The 19,776-nt window shown below is 48.6% G+C and overlaps 2 protein-coding genes across 9 annotated transcripts; both read left to right on the top strand.

The window, feature by feature from the left end:
• Positions 1–24: 24 nt before the first annotated feature.
• MRPS18B (mitochondrial ribosomal protein S18B) lies at positions 25–6,150 on the top strand. Its single transcript, XM_081245959.1, has 7 exons — positions 25–262; positions 1,444–1,552; positions 1,660–1,757; positions 2,192–2,260; positions 3,594–3,660; positions 4,933–4,992; positions 5,578–6,150. Exons 1-7 carry the CDS (start codon positions 83–85, stop codon positions 5,871–5,873), a joined length of 879 nt encoding a protein of 292 aa, XP_081102085.1. The 5' UTR covers positions 25–82; the 3' UTR covers positions 5,874–6,150.
• Positions 6,151–6,871: 721 nt separating this feature from the next.
• On the top strand, positions 6,872–19,630 carry ATAT1 (alpha tubulin acetyltransferase 1; the record flags this gene model as incomplete). Of its 8 annotated transcripts, none has more annotated exons than XM_081245936.1 (13): positions 6,872–7,001; positions 7,476–7,536; positions 7,660–7,751; positions 7,860–7,920; positions 8,044–8,157; positions 8,345–8,446; positions 13,591–13,636; positions 13,756–13,824; positions 15,411–15,482; positions 15,650–15,893; positions 18,693–18,772; positions 18,864–18,906; positions 19,256–19,630. In XM_081245936.1, 13 exons carry the CDS (start codon positions 6,895–6,897, stop codon positions 19,428–19,430), a joined length of 1,266 nt encoding a protein of 421 aa, XP_081102062.1. In that variant the 3' UTR covers positions 19,431–19,630. The 8 variants fall into 8 exon arrangements, with proteins under 8 accessions (XP_081102062.1, XP_081102057.1, XP_081102056.1 ...); XM_081245931.1 differs by having other exon boundaries at positions 6,895–7,001; positions 18,696–18,772; positions 19,404–19,630; XM_081245930.1 differs by having other exon boundaries at positions 6,895–7,001; positions 19,404–19,630.
• Positions 19,631–19,776: the final 146 nt, after the last annotated feature.

Here is a 19,776-nt window from a genome sequence, read left to right as displayed (position 1 = left end):
TTGTGTGGCCGAATTCGATTGTGACGCAGTTGAAATTGGCCCCTCCCTACGGCTTCCCTTTCACGCTTCCGTCCTGACGCAGATGCGCTGCCGCCTTCTGCACTGCGGGGTCGTCCTTGGCCCTACCCTCATCTATTTCCTGGAGCATGCGCAGTCCCTTTTCCTGCTTTGTGCGTATGTCAAGATGGCTGCCTCCGTATTGAACGTGTTGCTGAGGCGGCTTCCTAGCATTTCGCCCTACAGAGGTGCCTACGGAGTTCAGGTAACTCCCTGGGGCACATTTTGTACAACCCCAAATTTGGTTGTACCTTTTCGAGGTCGTCGCTCCACTTCTGGGAATCCAGGAGCGGAGGCCTTCCCGAGTGCTTCTACCTTGGCTGTCAAGGCAACGCTTTGCTTCCACCACCTTCCTCCTTCCCTTCTCATTCCTCAATACAGCGCACGTTTTCTAATCTCGAGTCGAGGGTAAAGAGCAAGGGTTGGATGTCCTCCTCTTCCCAAGTTTCCATGTCGGCTGAATAATTAGGCGGTGGAATGGATCTCTTGGCCATACACAAACCAACTGTTAACTGTACAGGTGGTGTCTAAATCTTCGATGCCAGGGAGTGTTCTTGGGTTGAGGGACACTAACTTCTACCAGCCCTACTATTTTCCAATAAAGCCAGGATACATTCTCATGACCTGGGACCAGTTACTCGGCTCTTTATCTCACTAAATCAGTTTCTTATCAAAGCATACATGAGAACTTAACTTTGGATTGAGTTTTCCCTCCAGCCTCACGGACTCACCACCCTGGAGGTTATGGGCAGGGCAAATTCTGGGTGGGGCAGGGTGAGATGGGAAGGCTTGCCCAACTGCCACTCCCTAAAGTGGGACTGAAAAGTGGTGACAGGGGTCACCACAGAGTTAACTACAGGCCTGGTAGCTTTAGAGGTGGTAGCGTTAGGACTCAAGTTTGTTCTGCCATATGGAATGTTGACCTTCAACTTCTTAGAAGGCTGGGCAACTGAGTGATTGGATTGGATCGAGTTGGAGACTCGCATGTCCTTTGCATCCCCTTCCAGCCACACATCTTAATTCCAAGAAGATGGACATTCTCCCTTTTCCTCCAGTAGACTGAGTTCATCCCAGAAAGCATGGATACCTTATACGTGCCAGGTTTTTGAGGTGTCTTTTCAAATAAATTTGCTTCCCAGTCACCTGTGCTAGTTTATCTTCTAATGTTACCTTTTCTTTCAAGATCCAGTTGGAGGTAGGGATAGTCGTTGTTGATGTAAACAATCTCTCACAAAATGCTACCTCCCATATACAGCATATTCCTGCTGTATTTCATTTACACAGTGGGCGTGCCTTCCCCTTTCTCCCTGAAGCGTGGGCAGCAAACCAATCAAGTTTTGTCCTTGAACTCATTGTCTCATTTCGCCTCTGCCCCTCCTTTTATAGGTTCCCCTCCAGACTCTTTGCACCAAAGCCCCCCTTGAGGAAGATTCTTTGCCCCCACTTCCCGTTTCCCCTTATAAGGATGAACCCTGGAAATATCTGGACTCAGAAGGTACTTCTAAATGGGGAAGGGGAGGGTCAAGTGAGGTCTGAAATAACTGGACAGAGACCCGCCCATCACCACCACCCAGGAATAACTTGTATGGTCTTTCATTTCAGAATACCAGAACCGCTATGGTTCTCGCCCTGTCTGGGCTGACTACCGTCGCAACCACAAAGGGGGAATACCCCCACAGCGGACTCGAAAGACATGTATTGTGAGTTTCTGAGTGTGGCACGTGGATGTGGAGTGGGGCTGGAGGCCATAGTGACAGCGGCAGCAGCACTTTTTTTTTTTTAATTTATTATTTATTTATTTTTATTTTTGGCTGCGTTGGGTCTTCGTTGCTGCATGTGGGCTTTCCCTAGTTGCAGGGAGCAGGGGCTACTCTTCGTTGCAGTGCATGGACTTCTCATTGCAGTGGCTTCTCTTGTTGTGGAGCACGGGCTCTAGAGCGCAGGCTTAGTAGTTGTGGTGCACGAGCTTAGTTCCTCGGCATCATGTGGGACCTTCCCAGACCAGGGCTCGAACCCGTGTACCGCTGCATTGGCAGGCGGATTCTTAACCACTGCGCCACCAGGGAAGTCCCCAGCAGCAATCTTTCTGACAGGGCTTTGAACAGCTTCACCTGCCAGTTTCTTCTCTCTACAGCGTGGAAATAAAATTGCTGGGAATCCCTGCCCCATCTGCCGGGATCAGAAGTTGCACGTTGACTTTAGGGTAAGGAGAATCTTTTCTCCAGGATAAAGACTTGGAGCCTTTTTTGCAATGCTAAAGAGATTACCTTAGGTGCCCCGCTCTTCATATCCTGGTGCCCCTAAAGTCCATTTTGTATTGACTTTCTGGTAATATAAAAACATTCCTCCTTCCAGCCTTTTGCGCTCTACTGTGGGTTTTACTAAAAAGTTTCATCCCTTGTCTATGAAATTTACAGTCTAAATTGGCAAGAGAAATGCTTGTTTCTAATGTGAGGGCAATGCCCAAAGGTTTATTTATATCAATCACAGTTGTTAGCAAGTAGATTGGACTAGTTTTTTCCTGAGATTTTCTTTATTTCGTTGTCATGTTGATGTGTGGTGGCATGCTGAGACTTGGGGCTGGAGGGCAGATACATGAAGCAAGGTATAATCTAGTTATTTTTTCAAAAAACCTTCATTGTGAGAAGGACAGAACTTGTTCCTTAAAGGATTCAAAAACCTTATAAAGATGATAATGGAAAAGTGCCCTTCCGAGCTTGCAGTATTACGAGGTATTAGGGCAGAAGCTGAATGGCTGGTCATCAGGGAAGTCAGAGGGCATTCAAGTGTCAGTCAGTCAGCAGATGGGGGTGTCTGACTGCTCTCAGGCTCCTTCTGATACAGGTTGTAGAGGAGTCCAGAAGATACTTCTCAATTTCAGCTGTGTATAATTGGTTACCAAAAAAAGGCTATAATCATTTGTATACAGTTTATAACAAATTGCATGACTAAGGGAGAAAGAAAGATTACAGACTGAAGATTGCAGATGATTCTGCCTGCCATTCCACTCCACAGATATACCTGCTTTTTCTTTGGGAGTCTCACCACTTGTGATTAATTACTGGCTGGGAGTCATTCTAATAATTAAATCTCTAAAATTGATTTTAGTAAACATATACATTACATATACCATGCTTTTATATAAGTTAATAATTTGTAAATGTAGATTATAACACGTACTACATTTTCTGGGTGATATCAGGGATTTTCCAACAGACTGTCCCTAATTTGTTGCATGAAGGGCTGACTTTAGAACCTAACCTCTGCAGAAGAGAATTCTATGTGAGTCTCAGTGACAAAACGTAGGATGTGTATGTGAAATGGTTGGAAGGCCAGGAAAGGGAAAAAGTTTGCAAGAATGTGTTCAGTAAAGGGATGGGGCCAAAACCAGGACCTGAAGGGAAGTAGCACCTGGAGAGATGTAGAAGGGTCAAGGTCATTTGTGTGAGTATGCAGGGATTGTGCACTTTTAGTCTCTAATCATCTTGCTACCTTCCCTTCCCTCTCTCTTGTTTCTCCACCACTTTTTCCTACAGAATGTGAAGCTCTTGGGACAGTTTGTCTGCTCCCACACGGGTATCATCTTCCATGCTCCATATACAGGTCAGCCCATCATCCCTGTCACCACCAGAATAGCTTTTCCTTACAGCACTTCTTATATTTATTAAGACAGACAACAGGTATTTATTTGGTGGTTCCTACATTTTTTAATGGCCTAAAAAATGTGATGGAACCTTTTGGAAATCTTGGCCTAATGGGGATACTCACACGCTAAAACAGTTATATGTGGAAAAAAGATACCGGCGAGTACTAGTATAAGCAAACTATCTAAATGGAACTGTTAAAAGGTAAATGGTGCTGATTGTTTCCTTTCTATAGGGTCTCTTCACTTTTACGGAAGGCTTTCTCATAAATTGACCTTACTTTTATTCCATTGACAATTCAGTTAGATTTCCCAAATTTGGTGTAAGCTCACCAATTCAAGATTACATCTATTCCCTAACTACAGTCACAGGCCAAATCTGGCTCACTGTCATGTTCATTTATTTTCATATTGTCTACAACTCCTTCCAGGCTGCAGTGGCAGAGTTGAGGAGCTGAGACAGACTATAATATATGCCTAAAACATATGCCACATTGCCTCCAGTATATGGCCCTGTACAGAGAACATTTTGCCAACACCTGCTCCAAAGCAAGATAAATTTGCAAAGAATAATCGGAATCCACCCTTTTGTGGCGTGGTAGCATGATCCGTGGAGTTTGGTTTGTCAAGGAGTTTGTTTTTGTTTTGGCTTAGTTTGTTTTTTTGTGGGGTTTTTTGGCCACACCGCACGCCTTGTGGGATTTTAGTTTCCCAACCAGGGATTGAACCCGGGCTTGCGGCAGTGAGAGCACAGAGCCCCTAACCACTGGACCACCAGGGAATTCCCAAGGAGTTTTAAGAAGAGTTCTATAGTCAGGCTGTAAAAGGCTGAAGGGACTATTTTGCTACTTTCTCAGATCGTCTTGCCCAGATCTGAAATCCATTCTTCCTTTATTGAATCTTTCTCTGTGGATTGTCCAACTCAGCCCTTTAACTAACCACACTTGCCCTTTGAATTGTGTTCTGCTCCCTGTCTTGAAACCTTTACTGTTAAGTGGCTTCTCTATAGTGGCTAGACCCTCCTAAGTCTTCATCCTGGTTCTCAGAGAGAGAGGGAAGGTTCTTCCCACTGGGCAGAAGGGGAAACCGAGCCTTGCCGAGGGGTCAGGGGAATGGGGTCATTAGGTAGAGCTAGGTCTTCCAAATCTAAGCCTCTATCACCATGTAGAAACAGTTGTGTTCTTTATTTACTGTGACTTATAAAATGATCTCTTAGTTACCTTTTTTCACAGGGGTCTGTATGAAGCAACACAAGAAGTTGACCCAGGCCATCCAGAAAGCTAGGGATCATGGTAAGCATGAGAAGGGGCACAGCGCAGTTTTGTTAGGCAGAAGGAAGGTGACTTAGGGCCGGAGGGTGGACATAAATGCTCCCACCTATCTGAGAAGGTAGCACCCATGTTCTTCCAAAGAATCTCTTCTTTCATCACTTCACTGTCCCTTGTTTCCTCTCCTGAGTCTCTTATCTTGTCATTGCCCTGTCCCCTTTTTCTTCCTCTTTCTCTGCCTTCTTATTTTATAAATGTTGCCCCAATGCCATGTCTAAATCATAGGAGGAGCTTTGTATAAATTTCTGACCCTGGGCTCCATGACACTTTTGCACAAATTAGGAAAAGGTACTCCTCTGTTAGGGCAGATGCAGTTTCATAGCCCTGGCACAGGCCTGCACAGCTTGTCAGGCAAGAGCCTGGGCAGCATGTCAGCCCACACTTGCCCCCTTGGCCAGTTGCTTCTGTGCAGCATACCACATGCATAAATGTACCCAGTGGCTCTGACTGGTCCCTCCCTCCCTTTGTAGGTCATTTTTCTTATTATCTGTCTTAATCTGAAGTACCTGTCCTCCCTTCCCTGGCATTCTCTTTTTTTTAATCCCCCAGGTCTCCTCAGTTACCACATTCCCCAGGTTGAACCCCGGGACCCTGACTTCAGTACCTCTCATGGAGCTGTGAGTGCCACTCCGCCAGCCCCCACTCTGGTTTCAGGTGACCCCTGGTACCCATGGTACAGCTGGAAACAGCCACCAGAGAGAGAGCTGTCCCGCCTTCGTCGGCTGTACCAGGGCCATCTCCGAGAAGAAAGTGGCCCTCCGCCTGAGTCAATGCCCAAGGTGCCCCTCACAGCCCCAGTTGAAGCCTCCTCCACTGAGCAGGCGGGCCCCCAGACTGCTCTGTAGGAGCTGTAGACTAGGAAGGGAGCCGGAGGGTCCCTTACACAGTATTTCACCTTCAAGAGCTGTCTACATTGTGGCCAGTGGCAGGCCCAGGGCCAGAGAAAGGAAATGATTGTTGGTGAAAGGGATAAATACATCTGAGGCTGAGGGAGAGCAGTACAGACGTGTATCCGAAGCCCCAGCCCCTATATGTTGTCAATAGATGGGGCTATACATTCTGCTACTGTTTCAGACCTGTGCCAACTGGGTTTTTCCACAATAAAGCTGTATCCTGTCTCTGGGCTGCATTTCTTTTTTTTTTGCGGTACGCGGGCCTCTCACCGCTGTGGCCTCTCCCGTTGCGGAGCACAGGCTCCGGATGCGCAGGCTCAGCGGCCATGGCTCACGGGCCCAGCCGCTGCGCGGCATGTGGGATGTTCCCGGACCGGGGCACGAACCTGTATCCCCTGCATCGGCAGGCGGACTCCCAACCACCGCACCACCAGGGAAGCCCCTGGGATGCATTTCAGATGATTGCTATGGAGGATTGGGGGGCAGTGGGTGCTGCTGTGGGGAGAGGAGTGGTCAGGCTTGAGCCAGTCCGATCAGTGCACTCTTGGGACCAGAAGCCACCGGGGATGAGCAGTTGTGCTATTATGTGATGATCACTTGTGCCCCCCTGTTCCCATCGCACAGTGTTCCCACCATACCCAGCTGTTCACTTGAGGGGCTAAAGGGTTGGAAAATGGGACACTAGGCCTAAGAAAAATGCGTTGCTACGGCACCCGCTGCCATGCGAGGCGCGGATGAAATGAGTGGCGTTGCTAAGTGACAGCTGGTCTGGCAAAAAGAACGCGGTCTCTGGGCCGGGTGCCGGGATGCTGGCAGGTGGTGGGTGGGGGGCGGTGGTGGTGGAGGGGGGCGGGGCGACCCCCTAGGGACCCGGGGGCGCGGCAGGGGAAGTAACGATTGCGGTGGGCGGGGCGGTGGCGGAGGGGCGGAAGTGACGTCGCGTGGGGGCGGGTCCGGTCGCGCACAATGGGCCATGGAGTTCCCGTTCGATGTGGACGCGCTGCTCCCGGAGCGGATCACGGTGCTAGACCAGCACCTACGGCCACCGGCCCGCCGACCCGGAACCACAACGCCGGCCCGGTGACCTCTCAAACCTGCCCCACGGCCCTTCTCTCCCGGTTCCTCTCGAAACCTGGTCCAGGCACCACGCCCCCTTCTCACTGACTAATGTCTGCTCCTTTTGATGTCCTGGCTCGCCTTTTTGGTGACCTTTGATCCTAGAACTAGTGGGGTTGATTGGGGCTTGAATCTGTCACCTTTCATTCCTTGGCCCCATGGTGGTCCCAACCAAAGGATGTGGTTGACCTGCCCTTCCTGCTTCCCCACAATAACTTAAAGGGAGGAGGGAGTGTACCACACTGAAAGGAGGTGTGGTAAAAGTTTGGGTTCCAGAAGAGTGGGGTGGGAAATCAGGTTGGAAGATTCCAAGGTAAAGGCAGAGGGCCTGAAGTACTGAACTGGGGTTGCTGTTATCGCCCAGATTCCCAGGGAGTGAGTGCCCAGGACCCTCTAATTCAGTGAGTATCTGACTCTTGATCTCCTCTCTTTCTGTAGTGTTGATCTGCAGCAGCAAATTATGACCATTGTAGATGAACTGGGCAAGGCTTCTGCTAAGGTAATGGGGAGTCTACATGGAATAAAGGGAGGCCTCTCTGGGGACAGTTGGTAAGGGAGGCCTGGGTCCTGTGGAAGGGACTTCCACAGGAAAGTAGAAAGTCTGTCTTCAAATTCCTGGCAGGCCCAGCATCTTCCTGCTCCCATCACCAGTGCATCAAGGATGCAGAGTAACCGCCACGTTATGTATATACTCAAAGATACTTCAGCTCGACTGTGAGTGCCAAATACCGTTCTACCCTATACTTTATTCCTCCCTCTCCCTGTTTTGATTCTACCTCTTCCAGATAGCTGCTCATTATTGTTATTTTCCCCAACCTACAGGGCTGGGAAAGGAGCCATTGTTGGCTTCCTTAAAGTTGGATATAAGAAACTCTTTGTACTGGTGAGTGTCATTGGAAACTGAAAGTTCATATGCCTTGGCTCCTGAGAACAGAAGTGCTGGAGATTGGAAGGTGGCCATGATGTCTGGGTCCTAGACGATCTTTGTTGTTCTTTTACCTCTTAGGATGACCGTGAGGCTCACAATGAGGTAGAACCACTTTGCATCTTGGACTTTTACATCCATGAGTCACTTCAACGCCATGGCCATGGACGAGAACTCTTCCAGTGCATGTTGCAGGTATTACTTATCTCTTCACGAGTTCATCCAAAATGGAGATCAAAGGCCCCTTGTCCTGAGTCCTTCCAGAGGCCCTGCTTCCCACCCTCCCACCCCCCATGTTCCCATATCCTTCCCAGGTGACTGGGTTCCTGTTGGCCTGCTTTCCTCATGCCTGCTCCTACCCTGAGTCTCCTGTTCCCTGCAGAAGGAGCGAGTTGAACCACACCAACTGGCTATTGACCGACCCTCACAGAAGCTGCTGAAGTTCCTGAATAAACACTACAACCTGGAGACCACAGTCCCACAGGTTAGAGGTTAGAGGTTTCAGAGAGTAGACCCCACTGAGCATTCCCACTGAATTTATTTTTTTTTGTGTGGGCAAACAAGTGGCACCTTCCAAGCACTCCTTATTCCCCATTATATAGGACTTATTTTATACAGCTAAGTTCTGGGGGGGCAGGGTACTATCTCTCATCCTGCAGCTATTTCACTCTCATCTATTTTTTTTTAAATTATTTATTTATTTTTGGGTGTGTTGAGTCTTTGTTGCTGCGCGTGGGCTTTCTCTAGTTGCAGTGAGTGGGGGCTTCTGTTCATTGTGGTGCTCGGGCTTCTCATTGCGGTGGCTTCTCTTGTTTCAGAGCATGGGCTCTAGGTACCAGGGCTTCATGAATTGTGGCTCACAGGCTCTGGAGTGCAGGCTCAGTAGTTGTGGTGCACGGGCTTAGTTGCTCTGTGGCATGTAGGATCTTCCTGGACCAGGGCTCGAACCCGTGTCCCCTGCATTGGCAGGCGGATTCTTAACCACTGCACCACCAGGGAAGCCCTCTCATCTATTTTTATTCTTCATCATGGGCTGTTGTGTACACCCAAAAATCTGTTTATGCCCCAAACATAGTCAGCTCATTTTCATCTCCTTGTTTTCACATAGACCATTACCCAGTCTATCAAGGTTTAGTAAGTGCTCAGAATAATATACATTCCCTGTCCTCAGGGAGATTTGGTCTATTTTGAGGAAGGTGGTTTGTTTACAAGTAGATGCAATATAATGGTGCTAATGCTGTCCATTCATTCAACATATATTTATTAGAGTACCTGGCCCTGTTCTGGGCTCTAGAAACACTTTATTCAATGAAACAGATAAAAGTCTCTGTTCTCACGGAGCTTATATTCTACTTGGGGAGACAGACAAACATAAACAAGTATATACTATGATTGATGATAAATGCTCTAGGAAAATGAGAGCAAGTAAGAAGGCTTGGGAGTGCCATGTGAGGATGGGAGTGTGTGGGACTGCAGGTTTAAATGGGATACACAGGAAAGGCCTCACTGAGAAAGTGTCACTTGAGCAGTAACTTAAAGAAGTGAGACTATGAGCTAAGTAATATCTGGAGGGGGAGCATCCCAGGCAAAGGGAATGGCTAGTGCAAAGGCCATGAGGTGGGAGTGCGCCTGGAAAATTGGCTGGTGTGCCTAGAGCAGCATGACTGAGGGGGGAGTGTGGTAGATGAGATCAGATCAGAGCAGTAATGGGGGAGGAAAGACATTTAGGACTCTATAGGCTATTGCAAAGACTTTGGCCTTTAAGTGAGAAAAGGAGAGCCATCAGAGGGGTTTGAGCAGAGGGAGAATATGATGTGACTTACTTTAAACCAGAGCACTTTGCCTATTAAGCATAGGTAGTAGAGGGGTGAGGGTACAAGCAAGTTAGGAAGCAACAATCCTGCTGGAAAATGGTGGTGGCTCAGTCTAAAATGGTAGCAGTAGAGATGGTAAGGAGTGGTCAGATTTTAGGTATTTTGAAGTTAAAGCAAATAATTTTTCTTGATAGATTGTTTGTGAAGAAAAAAAAGGGAGTTAAGGGTGATCCCCAAGTTGTTGGCCTGAGCACTTGGAAGGATGGCAGTGCATTAACTGATGGAAGGTGGAGCAGCTTTGAGGGAAAATAGTAGGAGTCCATCTTGAATATGTTAATTGGAGATGTCCGTGATGAGTCCAGGTTGGTTACTTCCCTGGAGTTCAGAGAAGAGGTTCGGGGTGGAGAGTTTTCACCACACGTAGGGTACTGAAAGCAGTGAGACAGGATGAAACCGCCATGGAGTGAGTATCTGTAAAGAAGTGGTCCAAGGACTTGAGCCCTTGGGCACTCTTGGAAAGTCAGGAAGGAGAAGAAGCAGCAAATGCAGCTGAGGAGTGACTAGTGAAGTAGATGCAAACTTAGAAGTAAAGTGACCTGCAAGGCCAGTGAAGAAAGTGTTTGCAAAAGGAAGGAATGGCTTATTGAGTCAAATGCTACTGATCAGTAAGGTAAGAAGAGGTCTGAGAAGTGACCATTGGATTTAGCTGCCTGAAGCCACTGGTGTTCCTGACAAGCGGTTTCAGCACACTGGTGGGTGGAAGCCTGGATGGAGTGGCTTTAGGAGATTGAGAAGCTCAGAACTGGAGGCAGCAACAATAGGCCACTCTTTTTTTTTTTTTTTTTGCGGTACGCGGGCCTCTCACTGTTGTGGCCTCTCCCGTTGCGGAGCACAGGCTCCGGACACGCAGGCTCAGCGGCCATGGCTCACGGGCCCAGCCGCTCCGCGGCATGTGGGATCCTCCCGGACCGGGGCACAAACGCATGTCCCCTGCATCGGCAGGCAGACTCTCAACCACTGCGCCACCAGGGAAGCCCTAGGCCACTCTTTTAAATGCTGCTTTAATGTGAACAGAAATAGAGCAAGAGCTAGAGGGGGATATGGATCAAGAGAGGGTTGATTCTTTTCAGTTGCATAAAAATGAACAGCATAAGAATGACTCAGTAGAGAGAAAATCTGATGATGTCAGAGTAAGTGGGAAGAATTGCTGAAGCAGTGTTGTTGAGTGGGCTTGGGATTGGGTTGACAAGCGAGCCTTGGGTAGGAGCACGGATAGTTAATCCCTTGTAACATGATTAATTGGTGTGCTTACAGAGGGGGCATAAAGTGAGTTAGGCTTGACTTAATCTTGAAAGGTGTTCATCAGGTGGACAGAAGTGGGCAGGCTAAGGTGCTTTTCATGTAGGAACCAGCACGAGCAGAGTCAGAGAGATATTAATCTACCTCTCAGGGCACTGCAAGCAGTTTTGTTTGGCTGGAGTGCTGGGCATGTGCTTGTTGGGGGAGGATGAGGGTGGGTGGGCTGGTAGATATTACAGCAGGGTGAAGGCAGGAGATAGACAGGGTCTCCTTAGAATGTGCTCCCAGAGTAGGACATCATTTTTCCATTAAGAGGCAGCAGAGAGCAATGGAAGAAACACAGTATCCAGCATCAAATGCATTACCCAGGTAACATGTAAGAGCAGGGCAGTAAAGAGTGTAAATAATATTGGGTTGGCCAAAAAGTTCGTTCCAGTTTTTCTGTAACATCCGTCTGGAAAACCCAAACGAACTTTTTGGCCAACCCAATAACAACTGATGTTTCATGAGTTCTATGTGGTATCTACATGCATTATCTCTGTTGATCCTTACACATTTCTTTGAGGTAGTTGCCATTATTGACCCCATTTTGGGTTTATACAGATTAGTGACTTGACCAAGTTTGCACAGCTACTAAATGGTAGAGCTTGAATTTGAACCCATAGCCCCCTCTAATGACTACACTGTATTCCTGGCTGAAATGTCTCAACTAGAATCAGGAGTCTGGGATTTGAGACCCAGTTCTGCCACTTGTAGCTACTAGACTTCGGGCAAGCCATGTCTCCAAGCACATATATTTCCAGTTTTCCTGGGTATATACCTAAGAGTAGAATTGCTGGGTCATATGGTAATCCTGTGTTTAACTCTTTGAGGAACTGAGAAACGTTTTTTCCACAGTGACTGCAACATTTTGCATCTCCATCAGCAGTGTGTGGTAGCTCTGGTATCTTGACATCCTCACCAAAATTTCTTTTTCTTTTTTCTTTTTATAATAGCCATAATGATGGTTGTGAAGTTGTATCTCTTTGTGTTTTGATTTGCATTTCCCTAATGACTAATGATGTTGAGCATCTTTTCAAGTGCTTATTGGCCATTTGTATATCTTCTTTGGAGAAATGTTTACTCAAGTCTGTGCCCTTTTTTTAAAATTAATTATTTTATTTTTGGTTGCACTAGGTCTTTGGTTGCTGCATGCAGCTTTCTCTAGTTGCAGTGAGCAGGGACTACTCTTCGTTGCGGTGCACAGGCTTCTCATTGCGGTGGCTTCTCTTGTTGTGGAGCATGGGCTCTAGGCACACGAGCTTCAGTAGTTGTGGCACACGGGCTCAGTAGTTGTGGCTTGTGGGCTCTAGAGCGCAGGTCCCGTAGTTGTGGCGCATGGGCTTAGTTGCTCCGTGGCATGTGGGATCTTCCTGGACCAGGACTCAAACCCACGTCTGCTGCATTGGCAGGTGGATTCTTAACCACTCTGCCACCAGGGAAGCCCTATGCCCATTTTTAAAATTATGTTTTTTGTCTGTTTGTTCTGGAAGAGTTCTTTATGTTCTGGATACAGTACCCTTATTAGATATATGATTTGCAAATATTTCCTCCTATTCTGTGGGTTTTCTTTTTTTTTTTTTTTTTTGCGGTACACGGGCCTCTCACTGTTGTGGCCTCTCCTATTGCGGAGCACAGTCTCCAGACGCGCAGGCTCAGCGGCCATGGCTCACGGGCCCAGCCGCTCCGCGGCATGTGGGATCCTCCCAGACCAGGGCACGAACCCCTGTCCCCTGCATCCGCAGGCAGACTCTCAACCACTGCGCCACCAGGGAAGCCCCGCTTTTCATTTTCTTGATAGTGTCTTTTGACACACAAAAGTTTTTACTTTTGATGAAGTGTAATTTATTTTTTCCTTTTGTTGCTTATGCTTTTGGTGTCATATTTAAGAAACCATGTCCAAAGTCATAAAGATTTTCCTCAATGTTTCCTTCTAAGAGTTTCATAGTGTTAGCTCTTACATTTAGCTGTTTGATCCATTTTTAGCTATTTTTTGGTCCAAATTAATTATCTTGCATGTAGATACTCAGTTATCCAAACACCAGTTGTTGAAGAAGTTATACTTTCCCTATTGAATGGTCTTGGCACCTTTATTGAAAATCAATTGACCATAGACACATGGGTTTATTTCTGAACTCTATTCATTCCATTGGTCTGTATGTTTATTCTGTGCCTCTACCACACTATTTTGATTACTGTAGCTTTGTAGTAAGTTTTGAAATCAGGAAGTGTGAATCCTCCCCAAATTTGTTATTCCTTTGTTAATCTTGAAGATTATTTTGGCTATTCGAGGTCCTCTGCAATTCAACTTTAGGATCAGCTTGTCAGGGTCTGAGATTTTGACTGAGTCTGTCAACAAGGACAGGAAGGCTGGCTTTCGTTCCTCTCACTGTGGTTTTTCTAGCACAGGGTTCTATACGCAAGTATGTGCTGAGTGGCTGAATGGACAATATATTTTGCTTGTTTCATCTTACAGGTGAACAACTTCGTGATCTTTGAAGGATTCTTTGCCCATCAACATCGTAAGTTTTCTCACCTTGTGTGTGTTGGTCAAGCAGTTGGGGTGAGGGGAAGGAAGGAGGTGGATTCTTGGTCCCACCGGACCCCTCACTGAGGGACACCACCGCTTCCTTCCTCACAGGGCCCCCTGCTACCTCTCTGAGGGCAACTCGACACTCTTGTGCTGCTGCAGTCGATCCTATGCCCGCTGGTAAAGCTGCATTGAATGGGTGGATCTGTAGTGCTGTGATGGCTAGTCACTCTGGAGGCCACTGGGAGCTCAGGGCAATCTGAGAGCAGTTTGGGAGAATTCTAAAGCAACCCAAGTCCCCAGCAGACATTACCCGTGTCCTCTGCTCTCATGGGAGCTCAGTGTATTTATACTTGGCAAGACTTTCAACTAAGCAAGCTCATTAGGAGCCTGTTTGACAGTTGACATTGATGGAGCCTCTTGCTGCTTCAGGCCCATCAAAATAGGCCAGAGTCATGTTCCTTCATAAACTCCTCAGGCTTCTGTCAGCCAGTGAGGGACAGGCAAGTGCAGTCAGCCCTTCCATTTCCAGTCATAGAATAGTGACATGAATGGTCCAAAGCTTAAATACTAGTTTTAGAAGATGACACTCAGAATTTATAACATTTCCAACCAAATAATGAAATTGATCTGGAGAAACCATACCTAGGAGGTACTGAAATGCTGCCCAGGTTCCGCATTCCATCCTCATCCACACACATGCTCCCTGCCAGGCTGAGCCCCACCCCTTCCTCCTTCTCAAGGCCGAGGGGCACAGCCTTCTGCTGGCCGTGCTGTGCGCACTTGCACAGAAGGGCCCTTTCCTGAAGGAGCTGGCTCTGTGGCTAGCTCTCTCACCTCCGTGGCCAGGAAACAGAGTGACCACCACCCAGACAGCAATCTGTCACCAGTGATTAGCATCTACCAATGTCAGGCACGGAGAGGCAGTTCATATCCATGACCGGCTCTGCTTTCCAAGGCTTCCGCCATCTAGCTCCTGCTGACCAAAGCTGTGAGAGGGAGAGAGAGCCAACAGGGACGGTGAGGAGCAGGTCCACACGGGAGGGACCCTAAAGTTTAAGTGGGTCCGCTGGGCAGTCTCATTTGCCACGCGTGATGGAGAAAGAAGCTCTTGAGAGGGAAAGGGAGGGGCAAGTGGAGAAGTGAGGAGGCTGGAGGCAGGGCTGGGACAGTCCGTTAGCCTCCCATTTACTCTGTCTGGTAACTCCTTTCCAGGTGTCTGTGTTTTTACCTCGTCCTTTTTTTTCACCTTATAAAACGTAAATCTCTTTCTATCTTTGCTCTGGAAGGGGAGGTTCTGCCCCACCCCAGCCTCCCCTGACCTCTCCAAAGCAATTCCTGATTAACCAAGGGCTTTGTCCGTCTCGTCTAGAGGGACCTGGGGTCCTCGGTGGCCCAGCTGGGACCATTCCACTGCCCCAGAATCCCAGGGGGGCCTGACAGCGCCCACTGACAGTAAGAGTTTGCCTCCCTTGGCTGCCCTTCTCTTGTGTCTCCCAGGCCCCACAGTCTCCCCAGATCTTTCCCCCCAACTCTGCATTCAGCCTACTCCTTCTGGCTCTCCTCAAAATGCTCCAGCCTTCCCCCCGAATTCCCTTTTGGTGTGATGGCAGTGCCACAGAGCTGCTTCTGCGGTGGAGCTGAAGTCTCCTTTCCCTGGAGAAACTGTGGTGTCAGGGATCAGAGGTTTGGGGTCGTGGGGGTAGTGAAGGGGTGCACAGTATGCCTCCTAATGCTTACCTTGCCTGTGTCCTCTCCACTGCCAGCTCCAGCAAGGAAGCTGCCACCCAAGAGAGCAGAGGGAGACATAAAGCCATACTCCTCTAGTGACCGAGAATGTAAGACTGGGGTAGGGGGTCTGGGCCTGGGGGGGCCTTAACCCAGGGGAAAGATTTGTTCTCTCTAAAGGCTCTGATTTCTTTTTTCTACTCTAATCTTTGCTGTCGTGACTCTCTTCCCTTTCCTTTTTCTTCTCTGTCTTGCTCTTTTTTCTCCCTCTCCCCAGTTCTGAAGGTAGCCGTGGAGCCTCCCTGGCCCTTGAACAGGGCCCCTCGCCGTGCTACAGCTCCAGCCCACCCACCCCCACGCTCCAGCAGCCTGGGAAACTCGCCAGAACGGGGTCCCCTCCGCCCCTTCGTGCCAGAGCAGGAGCTGCTGCGTTCCCTGCGCCTCTGCCCCCCGCACCCCACCGCCCGCCTTCTGCTTGCTACTGACCCAGGCGGCAGCCCAGCCCAGCGTCGCCGCACCAGGTAATAGGAGCTGGAGGGTTAGGGAATGTCACAACTGTCAGACAGGGTGTTAGAAATGGCAGAGGGCAGTGCAAATCCATCAGAGACATGAAGCAATAGGACAGGAAGACTGGAGAGTCCTGAAACCTTTCAAGAAGAATATATTGGAAAATATTTATGGGAGTGGTCTGGAAATAAATTACAGTGAAGGAGCAGAATAGGACTTTATGTAGAGTCTAGGGACTCTAGTTTAAGTGAGAGCTGGGAGGAAGCGCAGGAAGAACACAGATCCGTTGGGTGGGTGACTGAGCCTCTAAGATTGGGGAAATCATGGTTTAACATTTCCTGGGAAGGGGCAGGATCTCTGACACAGTTTGGGGAGCTACCAGCCCTGGGTCAGTGCCTTGTGTGGCAGGAGCCCATCCCGGCAGGCAGAGAGTGGGCCTCTCCTTTTTTTCTCTCCCCAGCTTTCTCTTCAACTCTGACTTCTCTTTCTGTTTTTCTCTCCCCCCCTCCCCATTTCCCCTCTCCCCTCCTCCTGTCCATAACATCCTTCCACAGCTCCCTTCCCCGCTCTGATGAGAGTCGATACTGACAGACAGCTAAGCCCCTCCCCTCCCTGGGAGACCTGGCAAGGGCAGAGACCCCCCCCCCCCGAGAACCCCAGACCGGATCTTCCATTGTATCCCCCAGCATCCAGGGGAACCTGACAGAGCCCAGAGGATTTCCTCTTCCCCTTTCTTGGACAACTGGGTTGTCAGGGTCCCAGATGGCCTAATGCTTTGTAGCTTTTCTTACCATAGAAAGCACCCCCTCTCTCCTAACTCGGGCTCTGAACACTCTCCCACAGACAGCCTATTTGCTGCCAGACTTCTTGGTTGGGCGGCTCCTACTAATTATCCAGAGAAGCATAGTCTTGCTTGCAGTCAGATTCTAGAACACCATGGAAGGTCCAAGGGCCTCCTCTACCAGGGAAACCTTTTAAAGAGTCTTGTCCATGGAATGAATCCTATAGTCCCACTACACTGTCTCCTGGTAGCTCTAATACTGCTTCGTGCTACCGACCACAGCTACCCTATCAGCCTGCTGACGCCAGCCAGTGAGTGAGCTCTGCTTCAGAGCAGTCCAGTCAGGTAGGACAGGGACTTACCAGCTCCCCAAGGGATCCACTCAACATTGCCAAACTCTTAATTTCCACATGTTGTGTGTATGTGTATCTGTCAGGGGACCCCCGAGCTGATGTCTGCTTTGAGGCTCTAGACTCACCACACTTCTGCAGACACCACCACTTCCCCTGGGTCCAGGTTCTGTGAGGGAGTTTGTTTCTTGGCAATAGATCCCAGCAAGCACCCTAGGATCACTCTTAGCCAAGTTTCAGAAGCTAATCCTGAGTCTCAAGGCTCTATTAGCTCCTGGAATACTCTCTCACAGCCATCCCTCCTCGGTCGCTAGATGCTGATAGATTCCTGTCTTGTGAGATTGTCTTGAGATGATGGGGGAACTCCTCCTCTGGCCTTCCTTTCTTCTTTCCTCCATAGCAAGAACCTTCTTCCCTGCTCCATACCCAGGGTATAGAACATCCTTCCCCCTCCCTACCCTCTGGATGTGTGCTAGTTCAGATACCCCTACTGTATTCCCCGAAATCCTTGGGAGCAGGATCTCCCTCTCTTCTGACTCATTCCTTTTTCTTCTCCCTCTCAGTGTTGTCTGAATAAAGTGTGAATTCTTTTGTGTTTTTTAAATGGACATTTTCAATGATAAAAACTACAAAAGAAAAAAAAAAAACACCAAACAAACCTTAAGGTCTCAGCCTCGTTTGTGCGTCACCCCTTATTTTCCTGGGATCTCAGCACCTCTGTCCCTCTCTCTCCCTCACCTCTGAGATCTGCAGATCTTCCAGCAAGGAGTCTTAGAGCTCCTCTTGCAGGATCTGGTGTCTGCCTTCCCCCATCTTCACTGTGGGATCTTCTGCGGATTGTCTCCTCTCATGTAGTCGCTGGATCCCTCTGTGTAGCCTTCTATATCTACTCCTCCATTCTCTCCAGAAACCTCTAGCTCTCCCTAGTCACTTCTACCCTTTACCCAGGCCAGCCCTTGCTGAGATGTTAAGATTTACTAACATCTCTGGGATCCACTAATTGCCTCCTGATAACAGTCCCCTAATTGTTTCCTGAATTCGTCTTCCCGCTGATTTCCTGGCCTCTCCCTCACTAAACCCTTGGATCTCTTTCTCAAGACAGTCCTTTTCCTAAATTCAGCCTTACCACTCCCTATTTCCCTCTGGCTGAGGTATCCTAAAATTAAGGTAATCATGTTTTCCAAACCAAACATCAGGGCACCTGGTCCAACAAAAAACTATTTTTTTGCATATATGTGAATCTGGTTATGTGTGTGTGTGTTTGTTTTTGGCCGAACCACGCGGCTTGTGGGATCTTAGTTCCCCGACCAGGCCCCAACCAGAGATTGAACCTGTGCCCCCTGCAGTGGAAGCATGGAGTCCTAACCACTGGACCGCCAGGGAATTCCCCTGAATTTGTTTTTATGACATGATTTGGAGCACATTTGGCCTTACTTTTAACACATTACCTCAACTAGGCATAATAAAGCAGCAAGTCAGGACTGCTTCAGAAAATCTTGGGGTATAAAATGAGCTCCCTTCCCTTTTCTGGGGCACAACTTAGATTAAAATCCCATAGGAATGATAATTACCCCTCTCTCTGTTCCTGTGCTGTTCCTTTTATTATTCTCCTCTGATTCCTCCATACCCACTCATCTTTCATCCTGTAGCCTTTTCCCCATCATCTCACATTTCTTCTACAGCAGGACTCCCCCAGGGCTGGTAGCCCAAAGCTGCAGCTATAGCCGCCATGGGCGGTTGAATTCCTCATCCCCCAATACAGGTAAGTTATTCATCTCCTTATCCTCAAATCAAGTAGGCCATGTTCACTACCTACTCCAGCCTTCCCACGCACATGCCTGGTATTTCCACAGGCAACCAAGAACTGAAGCAGGGGGAGCAGGAAACAGAGAATAGGTGAGGTCTGACCCCTCCCCTACCAGCCTGGCACCACCTCTGACTCCTTTCCTAGCATCACTCTCAGCTACTTCCTCCTCCTAAATCTCACTCTCTGAACTGGACACCAGCTCCTCCCACAAAGCCTTCCACCTAACACCCTACAAGCCTCTTTCCCCATAGGTTCGACTCGAGTGCTTCCCTTTGGCAGTCTCTGAGGGGTTTCAGGTTTGGACATAGCACTAATGGTTCCAGCCTCATACCCCATCATACGTCCTCTACACAAGAGCCAGTCAGCCCTTTAAGAAGCTGTGATTTTAATTCTCCCTTTAGTACCCCTGTAACCCACTCTCCATCTCCCACCTACTAGGTCTGCCAGTGAGGAGCAGGTCTTGTCACAGCATGGGTCTGGGGAGGAACCCATGCACACAGTTCCTCCACAGGCCCAGGCTCCACCAGCCCAGTCCTGGACAATGGGTGGGGATATGTTCAACGCCAGGTTCATTCGAAACTTGCAGGAACGTCGCAGCACCAGGCCTTGGTGACCACAGCCCCCTCTCACACCTTCAAAGCCAGTATTATTTCTCTCTCACACAGGACCTAGCCAAAGCCCGCCCTCACAATGGATGTATTCATTCATTCATTCATTCATTCGACAGGCTTTCTTATCAGTGCCAAGTCATTTGTATCTTATTTTTAACCACAGCAATAAAGTATTTATTTTTATCACAAGAGTAACTGAAAACCGCGATTGTCATTATTTCAATCCCACCCGTCACTCTTCGCGCGCCCCGTTCAGCCCCATCCTCGCCCACTTTTGCGCAAGCGCCACAGGTGAGAGCAGTACTCGAGGCCGCTAATTTACTGCGCAAGCGCTCTAAGGCAGTCTCC

This window comes from Mesoplodon bidens, assembly GCF_964165515.1.
Source record: "Mesoplodon bidens genome assembly, chromosome: 10".
Lineage (NCBI taxonomy): Eukaryota > Metazoa > Chordata > Mammalia > Artiodactyla > Ziphiidae > Mesoplodon > Mesoplodon bidens.
This window is presented reverse-complemented; position numbering and strand designations above follow the sequence as displayed.

Coding starts and splice junctions, on each gene's coding strand:
- MRPS18B (XM_081245959.1), top strand. CDS start 83: ATGCGCTGCCGCCTTCTGCACTGCGGGGTCGTCCTTGGCCCTACCCTC. Junction 1,553..1,659: donor GAAATATCTGGACTCAGAAG/GTACTTCTAAAT, acceptor CTTTCATTTCAG/AATACCAGAACCGCTATGGT. Junction 4,993..5,577: donor CCAGAAAGCTAGGGATCATG/GTAAGCATGAGA, acceptor TTAATCCCCCAG/GTCTCCTCAGTTACCACATT.